The following is a 13,586-nucleotide window of genomic DNA, read 5'->3' as shown; positions in this document are numbered from 1 at the left end:
CAAGCATTTGAATGCGTGTACCCACTGAGCCTACAGTAACAGCCTGTGGAGAAAATTTCCACTGCTATTATGATTTGCCTCATCATTAAATTTTGCCCAATAGCAGAGATGAATCACATCTTTAGAACTCATTTCCTTAAAATTAGCTTAAATTCAGGTGCAAGTGCAAGCAGCCTTGACCCTGGATGCTTTTACATGCTGTACAATGAGTGTGAATGCTGAATTACCTCTCTTCTCTCTGTCAGGCAGGAAAATGTGCCTGGAGGGAAGTACAGAAAAGATTCCATGAACCCACTGAGCTCAGGGACTTGTTCCCAATAGGCCCCTTGGCCTCCATGAGCAAAGGCAATGAACCATGGCAATGTGAAAATGCTTGAGATCTGGTGTTTTCATGTTCCCAAGGATCTGAATTTTTATAGTGTAGCTCTGATTTCTCTGGCCCTCATCAATATTGATCTGATGAGATCACATTAGATCTGATCAGAAGATTGATATGCATCTGAACTGACATTTCAGAAATCTGACATTTCTTTTCAAAAGAGCACTACAAGGAGAATGCTAAATAATCTCACAAAAATGAAAATTTACAATAATTTGTGTCTCAAGTAGTGTCAACACGTGAAAGCCAAAAATCTTCTACAAAGAAACAAAGGGTGGCACACTTCACCTGGACAGCTTGGCAAAAGTACATTTCTCCCTTGCTTTGTCTGTCTGGCTGAGAGGAGCTAGCACCAATGCATGATGAACCCCAAAGCCTGCTTTGAGCAGCTCAGAGTGTTTGCAAGTGAATAATAACTGTAGCAAACAAACAACAAAAAAAAAGTGATTGCTGAAGTGTTTGTACCTGCAAGACAATAAATCTGTTCCACAGGAATATGGGGTGAGAGTCACCCACCTCTGGCACCCAGGACATCTCACTGCTGTTGGGTTTGTGCATGAACAGCCAGTGCTGCTGTGCCCCCTCACCCTCCTGATACACAACAGGGAAAAGGCAGGGAACGGGGCAAAGGGTTCTGTGGGGGTCATACAGCAAATGAGCCCGGGATGGAGCCCTGTGCGTTCCTGCAGCCTCTGCCAGGCTGCAGCAGAGGTGCCAGCAGGTGCCTGAGTGCCCAGGGCTCAGCACAGACCCCAGCCCAGCCGGGATGCAGAGAGTGCAGCTGGCCATCCTGGGTTCCCCCCGTGCCTGCTGGGCTGCTGCTCCTATTGCCAGGTTGCATTTCACTTTTCACTCTATTCTCTGCACCACATGAGAGAAGCAAGGGGCTGGGGCCAAGCACAAGGCCCTCGGATGTTCTCTGCTAAAACCCTGGAATAAAGAGAAAGAGAAGTGCCACAAAGTAGTGAAGATGCTTCACCCCCATCTAGCAATTGTGCTGGGTGTCCAGAGAAGAGCAGAGAGCAGACAGGGGAGATCATAGCACATCCACCCTCTATCTGTGCTTTGCTGCTCTCTGGATCTGCACATGTCAGGCTGTGCTGGTGCCCACGTGTGGGTTGTGATACACCTCAGGAAAAACTGGGAAGAGATCTGCCATTGGCTCCTTCCTGTGCAGTGTGTCATCTGGCAGCTGTGTATATCACAGGGAACACAGGGACCATTCTGCTGCTGAGCAAAGCTGCTTCACTGAGTACTCAGAGATACTTGGAGGGGGAAAAGCAAACTGAAAGACAGCCCGTGATTTTTTGTTTCTGCCAAGCTCTGAAAACTCTTGGGAAACAGAGTGATGGATTAAGGACTGTGTGGAGAACCAGTAAAGCAGATTTCCAAGGATAAATTGCAGATTGAAGAAGAACAGTGCCCAAAAGGAATTATTCACTACGATTTCTTCCTAGGTGCAGAGAGAAAGTGTTTGGGGATCTCTGATATTTCAGCCTCTGAATCAGCATCTCTGAGGGGGACATATGGGACTTAAGAAGGACAGCCGACAGGGAGCCTCTGAGGTGAAGCTGGTGTGTCCCCAGCACAGGCAGAAGAACCCATTTATCAACCCTTTTCTCTAGTTTGCAACCATGGGGCAGATTTTTAAAAGGCAAGTGTGTGTGCTCCCTCCTGCAAACACTGGCTTTAGGAGCTGAGCAGGCAGAAGGTGCTGACGAGTGTGGCTGGAGCAGGGCTCTGCTGCTCCAGCCATGAGACAGCACACCTGGTTCCCCTTGCAGTACATGCCCAAGCCCTTCTGGAGAGCAGAGAACCACAACACGACCAGCTTCTTCTCTGCACTGTACGGCTTCCCTAACCAGTCCTTCTTCCACAGTGACTTGAACCTGGAGGACCTGGGGGACTTTGACAGTGGAGCCAAGTATGAGGGCGAGTCGCAGAGCCGGACAGTGAAGGCGCTGCTGATTGTCTCCTACTCTGTGATCATCTGCATCTCTCTCTTCGGCAACATCCTGGTGTGCCACGTGGTCATCAAGAACAAGAGGATGCACTCTGCCACCAACCTCTTCATCGTAAATCTGGCTGTTGCTGATGTGATGATCACCACCCTGAACACGCCCTTCACACTGGTGAGCCCCGTCCAGCCGTGCCTGCCGGTGTCTGTGTGTGCCTGTCAGCTGTGTGAGCTGGGATTGAAGGGCTGGGACCAGCCTGGGATCCAGACTTGCTTTTGCCCCCCTTCCCCTTCTGCCTTCTGAGAGGGTGCAGTCATGGCCCCCATCCCAAACACCCCCTGAGCATGTGGAGCTGGGAGTTCATGTCCTCTCCTCGCAGTCCATTGCTGGGGTCACTCTGCTGCAGCTTTCCCCCTCTGCCTGGGCAAAGCACAGATCTGGGAGCCCTTTTTTCCTATAGACAGGGAAGGAAGTGGGGACAAGTTTGACATGAGAAAATCCAACTAATGGCTCGTTTCCTATGGAAACAGCATGAACCAGGTCAGTCCCTGTGCAACATCTCAGGGAAGTGCTCAGGCTGCACTGAACAGTGTTGGTGGCATGTCCCTCCCTCAGCCACTACAGACAGTGCTTCCTGGGGCTAATAGTCCTTTTTTTTTTTTAATTTTCAGTGACTAAAAATATATAAGATATAACAGAACATTAAATGAACAAAATGGGAAAAATGAAAGATTAATTTCTTGCCCCACTGCCACAGATTATGCATTCCATACACACAGGACTTTGCTCCTGGATTTAACCCAGCACTCCTGTTCAAAATGCTCCTGCTTCATCCCTGCCCAGAGCGCTTTTTACCCTTCCTAAAGCAAGTCTTGAATTAGCTGTTGGAATTGACCCTTTCTTAAACTGATGCTGTTTCTTTGGTGGGACTTCCCTGCCTTGCTCTGATGGGATTTACATCCTGTAATTTGTTCAGGGAGAGCCTGGTGCCCTCTTGTGTGTTCACACACAAACAGCCACACACCACGCACATGTAATTAAATTTCTCTCAGCTCTCTCAGGAATGAGCTTTACACCAGCTCCAGAGATCCAGCACACTGCTCCAGTTCAGTGACAGTCAGTGCTGCAAGAGTCACCCCTACAGGGAAATAAATTAGCCTAATTGAAAACAGATTAGCTAGTCTTGACTAATTTTCCGTGGACAGATTCTTTGTAGTAAATATACTTTACTTCAAATTAGCTTAATATGCAGCAAAATGAGTGACATTAATTTGTAATTAATATTACACAATCAGGAATAGCAAGGAAATGAGGCAATTTGGTACATTCTCCTCTGCAGAAAAGCCATCATTAGTAAGACCTCTCTGGGAACAGGTGAGATGGATTCCACGGATTTCTCTGCCTAAGTTTGGAGACCATGCAGCTTTCAGCATCCACATGTCCAAAGGTATAATGTTTTCTGGGAGGCACCCAGTGTGCCCTGCAGAGCCTTGTTGAGGAGCAGAGCTAAGATTTCTTTACGTGTTCAGAAGGGCCATGGTAAATGCACAAGTGTACACATACACAGCATGCACAGAGCACTGCTCAAGCCATTGGTTTGCACAGTGCAGTAAGTCTCACCTCACTTTGAGACCCTCTTGCACAGTCACTGTTTCCCTAGGGAAAAATGAGGATAAGGTACCTGCAAAGCCTGAGGAAGCTGTATTAAAGCACCTGAGAATCTAATTTGCTTCTCTTCAAGTATTGCTCCTCTTAATCCAATGTTGTCTGTTCTCCAGGTGAGGTTTGTGAGCAGCACCTGGGTTTTTGGGAAGCTGATGTGTCACATCAGCCGGTTTGTGCAGTACTGCTCTGTCCACGTGTCTGTGCTGACCCTTGCTGCCATCGCACTGGACCGGCACCAGGTATGTTGAAGACACCACTCCTGTGTTTGCTAGAAAATATTGTGCTAAATACATAGTTGTTTCCTCCTCAAATCCCAGTACCAGGAAACCTGCACTGTTTTGAGACTCAGGGAGCAGAGGGGAGAACTCCAGCTTTCATGGCAGTGGACAAGACACCCATGGTTTTTACAGTGAGGGTGATGAAATACTGCAACAGGCTGTCCAGAGAGGTTGTGGGAGCCTCTGTCCGTGGAGATACTGAAAACCTCAGGAGATCAGTGCCAGACAGCCTGGTCCAGCCCTGCTCTGCCTGGCCTCCTCAGCCCTGCCTCAGAGCACAGCCCCACCAGCAGGGTGGGGATGAGTGCTGAATTCAAACATCAGCCAGCCCACACCATCTCTCCACACATATTTATGAGAGTCTGTCTGTTCTGACACTTGCCCCATTCCTTGCCTGAGGCTGGAAACAGTAAGAACTATGTTAACTCAACCAGTTCAAGGTAAGAAATTCTCTCCTCCTCCAGCCAGGAAAACCTTTCAAGCCAAGCAATCAGTACAGACTGAAGGGTTTCCTGAAGTGAAACAGTAAATTGTAAATTTGTAAATTGTTTGTAAATTGTTCTTTAGCTGATGAGTGCTGAGTGCTGGGAGGCCAGATCCAGCAAGGTGAGCTCTCAGGCAGACTTGGATTTCTTGCAGTGCTGGAGTCACTGAAACAGTTGCTACAGAAAAGCAACTTCACCTGATAAAGGCCGGCTGGATGAACTTCAAAACAAGAACTGGCTCCACCTGGTGTCAGAGAATCACGGGGTCTGCCAGAGCATAAGTCAGCCACTTCTGTCCTTTTTACCACAAAGAGTTTGACAGTCTGCCCATTTCATGTGCAATATTAAGCTCCTGAAATCACAGCACTTTGACAGTGATTCATTTTAATCGGCAGATTCTTTGTTGATTGCAAAGCATGGCTAGGTCTCAAGAAGTGTTTGTTTAATTAAGGGCAAACGATACATGCCTTTAAATTCAGTGGAAGGGGTTCCTCAGGGCTGGAATGAACTAGTATGGCCCAAGGAGATAAAGACAGAAGTGAGGAGATGTCCTGGACCAACGCTTGCCTCTATAAATATTGCTAAACCTGAGAAATACCACAGCAGACAGATACTCCAGGGGAGTTGTACAACTTGATTAAGTAGGTATTTGTAATGGGACTAGAAATGACATGCATAAAATACCGAAGACCTCATAAGCCAAGAGATCATCTGGATGACATGATAGGTCTATTTTTATTTATTGGGTCATTGCCTAAGGTAATCCTCCACAGTGCATACAGTTCAACAGAGTCCTCACTTCCATGGTCTCTGGAGGTCTGCTGATGGGTCACACAGAATGTGTTTCTCTGCTCAGGCTCTGGGCCAGCAGTAACATCCAATACATGCACAACTCCATGCAATTCCCAGCCCTTGTGCTCCCTGAAGTCCTGTAGAGTCTCTCTGCCTTTTAACACTGAAGAGATGTGGAGCTGCTACATGCAACATGTGGCTCAAAGAGTGACCGAGACACTGTAAATGCTCAGGAGTTGTTGTTCTCTGCAGGTGATCATGCACCCTCTCAAGCCACGCATGTCCATGGTGAAAGGAGGGATTTGCATCATCATCATCTGGGTTATGGCCAGCTGCTTCTCACTGCCCCACGCCATTTATCAGACTCTGACAAGGTTTTATATTGGGTAAGACATTTACATATCTTTTTGTATGATATTTACAAAGCCCCAAAGAATCCAAGGCCACACCCTTCCATCCATGTTATTAGAGCAGAAAGAGTGGTGAAAGAGAGAAGTTTTCGTTCCCTTTACATGGGTGCTGTGTTTGTCACAAAGGAACAATGACAATTGATGGAATTGCTTCCAGGCTGGTTCATTAGTTGTTTTGGGCTCAGAGGTTCAACCATGTAGTTTGGAGCAGGCACAGGGGAGAGGGCCTCCTCGTCAGCAGAGGACACAGATACACTATGGATGATTTCTTTCTTTTCCTGGGGATGTGTTTAAGATAACCTTCATTGGAGCCAAAGGTCAAACCTAGAGTAAAATTTTCCATTGAAAGTGGCACCTTCCTATGACACCAAATGAGTTCTGGTACCCATACCTGTACTGAAACTTGTCTGAAAGTCTGAGGTGTTTGTCCTCAGACGTGTGCAGCTGGTAGTGGAATTGAGAGCTCTTTCTCTTTGATCTTCAGAAACAGAACCATCCGAATGGTCTGCCTCCCCAGCTTCCCTCCTCCTGCTGATCTTTTCTGGAAGTACTTGGACCTGACTACGTTTGTTCTCTTGTATGTTCTGCCCTTGCTTGTGATCTCCATCACATACGCCATAGTGGCCAAGAAGCTCTGGCTGAGGAACGCCATTGGGGACCTCACCATGGAGCAATACTATGCCCATCAGAGGAAGAAGAAGATGACGCTGAAGATGCTGATGGTGGTGGTGGTCGTGTTTGCCGTCTGCTGGTTTCCCCTGAACTGCTACGTGGTGCTGATCTCCTGCAGGGCCATCCACAGCAGCAACGCTCTGTACTTTGCTTTCCACTGGTTCGCCATGAGCAGCACCTGCTACAACCCCTTCATCTACTGCTGGCTGAACGAGAGCTTCCGCACGGAGCTGCGGTCCCTGCTGTGCGCGTGCCGCCGCAGGAGCACGGCCCAGGGCCATGCTCTGCAGCCCCTCTCCCCCCTGTTCCGGCACGCCAAGGCTGAGAACTGCCCGTGCCAAAGAAGCAGCACACGCCAGAAGGCACAGACGCCCTCCCAGAGGAACTCTGCCAGGACGGACATATCCAGCGTGCAGCCGATTGTGGCGGAGAGCTGAACCTTTTGTCTGACAGCTGGGCAGCATCACACTGGGGTTACAAAATCATGAGGAAATGGGTTTGGAAAGGCCTCTGGAGACCATCAAATCAACCTTCCACACACAGCATGCAAACTTCAACCTTTGGGTCATTCAGGGCCTTGTTCTCTCAGGTATCAAAATTCTCTAGGGATGAATTGCCCACTTGTGGGCTCTGGAATGAGGGGTGTTGAGTGAAGTTTTCATTGGAACAGCCAGCAAAAATGACAAGAATTATTTAACAGCACACAAAGCCTTTCATGGTCTAAGCAAACATGGGGAAGCTACACTGGTTATAAACACACCAGCTACCCACTGTGGCTTGATGTAAAGCTGTTAGGGCTTTAACTTCATGAATTGACATTTCTTTGGCACAAAATCTAAATTATTTTCACTTTCAATAATATTTTATTTTTTACCAGTCCACAAGAACTGTGTTCTTTGTGGCTTCCCTGCCAGCCTGGCAGCTCTTCCCCGTTGGGTCAGCCTGTCTCCCTGTCCTGTAGTTACCCTGTGGGCAGCAGCAGCAGCAACCTTTAAGCAGCTATGGAACTGGGCGTTCTACTTTTGTCTGAGATGGAACCAGCAAACCAGACCTGCAGGTTTTCAACCCAAAAGGCAGGAGATGGAAAAAGTTTAACCTGTAACATGTAAACAGCCATGTATTCCCTGCTCAGTTAAACTGAGCATCTGACAATGTGCCACAGCATTCGCCTCAAGCACAGATCCTTGTGTTCCAGCTACATTGCTGGTGGCAGGGTACCAGCAGTGCTGGTCCTCGTCCAAACAGTGCCTCTGGAATTCAAGAGATAGCTGGGATTCCTGGGGATGTGTGTGCCTGACAGCTGGCACCAGCAGCTGCTGCTCTGGGGGCTCACAATGGAGCCAGCCACCACATTTCAGAGCTGGGTTTGGGTCACTAGAGAGAGATACCAGTGGGAGCACATGGCCAACTTCAGCCTCTGGCTATGAAAAGCCACGAAAGTTGTGTTTTCCTCTTTCTCAGAAGAAATAACCAGTTTCTTTGTGTCCATTCTGCACTGGCTCTGCCATTTTGTTGGTAAAGGGTTGAGCTTCAAAAGATAGTGAAAAGGAAATGAGCTCCAGTCTTCCCATGCAAAATACTCTAAATTACACTTCTATAGCTGAGCATTTCCACCCAGACTGGCAGCATGTCACAGCTGCAGACCTGCATGAAAGGCTGCCTCAATTTGGAAATCAAGATGCTTTGATTGGTACAAAAATATGTGACCTGAGAATGTATTTGTATTTCAAAAAGAAACTGTGAAGGGGAGGAAAGAGTAAGAATAACACTAATCTTGCTTTTTCCTAACTTATTGTGGGAAGCAGGAGGACAGCTACAGCTGGGACAGGGACCTGGCATGGCTTGGGACACTGCAAATCCCAGTGGCATTGGCAGGACTAAGGCTTCAGGTCTATGCTCCCATCTGAGGCACAGTGATTTATTTTCCTTCACATCTGCAGGAATTCCTTTGCAGAGGATATGCTATGGGGAGGAAATGGAATTAGAAACATTTCCTCAGAGAGCAAATATCCAAGACTCAGGTATCGGCTCTGACCAGGTGAACCTTTGATTTGGTTCCACTGGAGTGGAGTCTTGCCTGAAGCTGGCATCACAGAGGGAGTACCAAAACCTTTAATTCTGTGATACAAGTAAATTACAGCATTAACCAGATGTCACTCCTAAGCTGGGTGTTTTACTGTCTGGAAAACTGGGAATCCATGACACTGCAAATGGCATTTCCCTACTGTTAGTATCTGGAGGTTTCTATAAACAAGATAGGTCTTGTTTATAGAAACTCTTCTTAAAAAAACAAACCAATCACAAATGCAAATAAACAATGTTACTGTAACTTAGTAAAACTTACTCAAATGCTCTTCTCTTTACACAGGAAAAAAGTCAATGAGATTAAATAATGCAGTTTGCATGTATATCCCAACCCACTCCCAGAGAACTGTGGAACTCCTTGCTCTGGGCTAAGTAAATCAAAGTCTGTTCTTGCCCCTCATCCTTCAGCAGGACAGCGTGCTGGCTCAGCATCCCTTAGCCTGGTGTGAATGGACGGATGGTGCAGGCCAAGGTCCAACCCACAGGCTGCCCATCTGACCATGGCAGTGGGCAGACATCATCCCTCACCTGGCAACAGATCTCCAAGGGATGGTTTGCTCCCAGATGAAAAGCTGACATTGTTTCCTCAGAGCACATCCCATGCTGATTCTTGCACAGCAGTGTTTCCTCAGTAGGAGTGTGCAGTCTGGCAGTGTTGAGCTGCCTTAAAAAACATAATTTCTTTGAGGTGATTGTTTTTGTAAAAGTTTGGCAAACCTCCTTCTGATTACACACAACCTCCCACCGGATGCTTTTGCTTTAGTACACGCTCTGTTAAAATATCTGTGTGGTTGTAATACAGTGAGATTTGATGCACCAATGTTCTTTGGGGCTAACAGTCAAATAAAATACTGGTTCAGCACCCTCTCTCTCTCTCTCCTCTGGGTTTTATGTAACTTTTGAGTTATGAAAAGGAGATGATATTCCCTCTTACAAGAGGATTAGCAAAAAAGCATAGACTGCTGCTCGTGGCAGACATAAACGCATGACCAAAACTTTTGTCGCCATGTGTCTTGACTTCTTTCAGCATGAAAAGCCCTTCACACAAAGAAGTGCTGTGGTTACCCAGGTGAGGAGTCAGCCATGGATGTGCCCTGACTGCAAATGCTGTTTCATTACCATGTGCCTCCCTGCAGCTCACGCAGTCAATGGCTGGTCCCAGCAGCATGTTTTGCCTGGCATGTTGGTCCAGGCAGCAGCATGGGATGCTTTGAGGTCTCCTTGAATTTAATTGTTATTCTCCAATAAACACTTTCATGAAGAGAAGCACAGCCTGATCAATTCCTTGTGCATTTCTCCCTGGTGCCCTTGCTAGGATGCTCAGCCATCCCCTGGCTCCCTTCCCCTTGCTGGGGAACTCGTGCTCTCCCTCACATGAAAATTGGTCATCACAGTGAGATTTGTTTGGAAGGGGCTGCTCAGTAACAACCTGTGCACTATGACTGTACCAGACCAGGCTCTCTGGGAAAGCTGCAAATAGGGCAGCAAGAGCTCAGGCAGGTAACTGGTCACCGAAGCTGATACATCAATTTCCAGCTACACATCTACTGAAAACCAGCAATATGCCAAATACAGAGCCCTGCAGCTACATTAAAATAACCCCTTAGCATTCAAAGTGTTAAAATCAGGCGACTACACCAAAAGAAGAAAATATTTTATTGCCCTCCCTGAAGAGCTGTTTCTTATCTCTCCTTTTGAAGAAACTTTCCAAGCAGAATAATGAACCTGCAGCTGTGAATCATTTAACCAGCCCTGATGAGTTTTGTGCAGCTCCACAGAGGGCTCACAGGCTTTTTGAGTAATTTCTGAGTGATTAAAATGAAAGCTGTTAAATGGGTTCACTTCAACATTGCCCAAAGCACTGTGGCACCCTCCAAATCCAGACCAAATGGCTTTAGTTTGAAAAACAGAGACATGTAGAAATAGGAATGCGTAAGTCAGAGGAATGGGAAAGACATCCCTCCATGGAGGGTTCCTCTCTCTTTGGCTTTAACTATGGTAAGAAGACACCTGAGAGTCTTCTCACAGGGTGCTCTACCCCCCAAAACACAGCTGAACAGATCAGAGGGGTCACCTGAGCTGATACTCAGTTTGGGATTGTTGCTATTGTCAAAGAGCCCAGTGCTCATTGCACAGGAGTCAAGCTTGCCACTGAAGTAATTATTAGCTTACTGAATAACTATTAAGCTGGTAAAACCAAGTTACTTGGTCTGACACTTTACTGCTGCTGTGGACTTTGGTCATTTAAAAATTTTTTTATCCCTGACTCAGGTACAGCAATTGCTTCTTCTTGATGTTTTTTTCCATACAAGAGAAGTGTTACTCACACTGCGCAATTGTTTGCACAGAGACTGGTACCTCAGGTGAAGAAGAATTGGCCTGGTCTCCTACGCATCAAAACGAGAAGCCACTCTTTATTTTTTTTCACAGGAGGAAAAAAATTCAGCTTTTTCAAGTGGAAAAATCCCCTTCTGTGGCATCTGCACTGACCCCTAAATGATCCTGAATTCATTTATATTTTTAATATTCCTCTGTCATTATGCAGACAAGAGTAAGTGGGGTTTGTCTTGACATTCACCTCACAGGAACCTGGTGTAAAGTGCCTCCCAGGATGTGTGTGGGCAAGGGGCTGGGCATGGGTGGCTACCACAAAGATGGGAGAGAGCCTTCAAGCACAGGGACACTGCAGGAGCAGGACGGAGCCCGGAGGGCTGGCTGGCAGTGTTTGGGAAGGCTGAGGACACAGGGGGTGGCACACGACACAGGCTGTGTCCCATCCCATCTCTCACCCACTGTAAATCCAAAGGCCAGGAAGAGCAGAGTATTTTTTCAGCTGGAATGTGTCACACTGAGGTCCTGTCATTGCTGAAGGCTTTATGACTCTTTATAAGATCTGCATTGCCAACAGGGCTTTATACAGGTACTGTATACACCTGCACTGGCTCAGCTGTTTCCCCTCTGCCTGTGAAATGCAGGAATTGGCGTCACCAGTGCTTTCTTTATTCCTGGAGGTTTGCTTTGCTGTGTTCCAGAATGCGAGGTGTCGAGCCGACCTCTCCCAGGAGAACGTGCCCCCACCTCTGAAACTCAAACACCGTAACCGGGGTGTATCTGCGGGCTTCCCCCTGCAGATCCCAGCTCGCTCGGCTGCTGCTGTGCCAAGTGAAGTTTGGAGTTCAATGAGCAGGAAAATACGCACGGCTCTCATGGCCACGGGCGGTCCCGGCAGCCCGGGGCTGAGGTGCCGCTGTCTAATGACCGGTGGTACCGGGAAGGGCCACAGCAGCGTCCTTAAATGGAGAAAATGACCCGGGAGCGGGCACGGGGGAGCGGGAACCGCGGGAGCCGGGAGAGGACACCGAGAGATCGGGAACGGCGGCGGGAGCCGGGAGAGGGCACCGGGAGCGGGGAGAGGGCTCCGGGAACAGGGAGAAGGCACCGGGAGATCGGGAACGGCGGCGGGAGCCGGGAGAGGGCACCGGGAACGGGGAGAAGGCACCGGGAGATCGGGAACGGCGGCGGGAGCCAGCAGGGGGCGCTGTGGCACCGGCTCGCCTCAGGGCGGACACACGGCGCCGCAGCGCCCCCTGGCGGCCCGCGGTTACCGCCGTGCCCTGAGGGCCCTCGGGGGGAAAAGGCCCCGGGACCACCGGGACCGGGGCGGGGAGGGCCCATGAGGGGTGCCCGTGACCCAGGCTGGGTCCACGAGGGTGCCCGACCCGGGATGGGCCCGCGAGGGGTGCCCGTGACCCGGGGTGGGCCGCCGCTCACCCAGTGAGCATCCACCCCTCACTGACTGCCGAGCTCGGGGAGGTTCTCAGAGAGTTTGAAAAATCGAATCAAAATGTAATTCAGGGTTTGAGAAACACCCTACAGACCTGGGCACCGGTCTGAGCTTCTCAGTCATCTGCAACAGGAGAGAAGAGTGTGATAATGTGATAAAAGTGTGTGCATGTGCCCCCCTGTCCTTGGGGGTTCACCTGCTATTCCAGAGGTTCCAGGTGCGATAAACCGGGCACCCTGCTCTCTTGGGATGTGCCGCAGGGACACTGCACCCTGTTTGTTTGGGATGTGGGACAGTGACACTGCACCATGTTTGTTTGGGATGTGGGACAGTGACACTGCACCATGTTTGTTTGGGATGTGGGACAGTGACACTGCACCCTGCTCTCTTGGGATGTGTCATGGTGACACTGCTCGTGCCAGTGCTGGTGGTCTGGAGCTGAGCTGGTGCCTTGGCAGGGACCCCTTGAGCCTCGGACACAGCAATGGCCAAGGAGTTTGGTGTCTCAGCTGACAGAACACAGTCAAACAAACGAGACAAGGCAGCCTGAGCTGAAGCTCCAGTCACTGCCCGAGCCCTGGGCTGCTGTGGGTGGCTGCTCAGACCGGCCAAGGAAGGGCAGCAGTTGTGTCCCCAACACCTCCCTGACAGGCCCGAGCTGCCAGCCTGGCAGGGGGCTGGGGGAAATGCAGGGAGATTGTCTCACAGCCACATCAGTAGAAGGTGGAACTGCCCGGACCCTGGCTGAGCCCCAGGTAAACACAGACCCCCCAGCTGGAGCCACTTCCATGGAGAGGCTGTGGGCAGAGGAGAGGTGACTCACAGCACACACTGGGATGGAGAGCTGAGAGCTAATGACCAAATCAAACACTTGCAAACAAGCCCCTTTGAGTGCCACTGCCACATTCCTGTTGAGGCTCAGGACATTTCAGGATCCACTCCAAAATCCTTCGTTATTCATGTGTCTAAAAATAGGTCTTGACGGCTTGCAGTGGTCAGCCAGGGCAGAGTAGCCAAATGCCTCTGATGCATTGAACTCAAATCTTCAGACTCTTCCAAAAAAGACCAGAGAGGTGAC

At 49.1% G+C, this 13,586-nt stretch overlaps 1 protein-coding gene across 2 annotated transcripts; it reads left to right on the top strand.

The window, feature by feature from the left end:
- Positions 1 to 1,526: 1,526 nt before the first annotated feature.
- LOC135304318 (G-protein coupled receptor 83-like) lies at positions 1,527 to 9,595 on the top strand. Of its 2 annotated transcripts, none has more exons than XM_064426593.1 (4): positions 1,527 to 2,511; positions 4,116 to 4,241; positions 5,810 to 5,943; positions 6,589 to 7,085. In XM_064426593.1, the coding sequence occupies exons 1-4, from the start codon at positions 2,134 to 2,136 to the stop codon at positions 6,962 to 6,964; spliced, it is 1,014 nt and encodes a 337-aa protein (XP_064282663.1). In that variant the 5' UTR covers positions 1,527 to 2,133; the 3' UTR covers positions 6,965 to 7,085. The 2 variants fall into 2 exon arrangements, with proteins under 2 accessions (XP_064282663.1, XP_064282662.1); XM_064426592.1 differs by having other exon boundaries at positions 1,528 to 2,511; positions 6,452 to 9,595.
- Positions 9,596 to 13,586: the final 3,991 nt, after the last annotated feature.

Source organism: Passer domesticus, chromosome 7, assembly GCF_036417665.1.
Source record: "Passer domesticus isolate bPasDom1 chromosome 7, bPasDom1.hap1, whole genome shotgun sequence".
In the NCBI taxonomy this organism is placed as follows: Eukaryota; Metazoa; Chordata; class Aves; order Passeriformes; family Passeridae; genus Passer; species Passer domesticus.
Note: the sequence above shows the minus strand (reverse complement) of the source record. Positions and strands in the feature narration are given on the sequence as shown.

Excerpts from the sequence above, each read along its gene's own strand:
- LOC135304318 (XM_064426592.1), top strand. The coding sequence starts at position 2,134 with ATGAGACAGCACACCTGGTTCCCCTTGCAGTACATGCCCAAGCCCTTC. Across the intron at positions 4,242-5,809 it reads TCGCACTGGACCGGCACCAG|GTGATCATGCACCCTCTCAA; the intron begins GTATGTTGAAGA and ends TGTTCTCTGCAG. Across the intron at positions 5,944-6,451 it reads CTGACAAGGTTTTATATTGG|AAACAGAACCATCCGAATGG; the intron begins GTAAGACATTTA and ends TTTGATCTTCAG.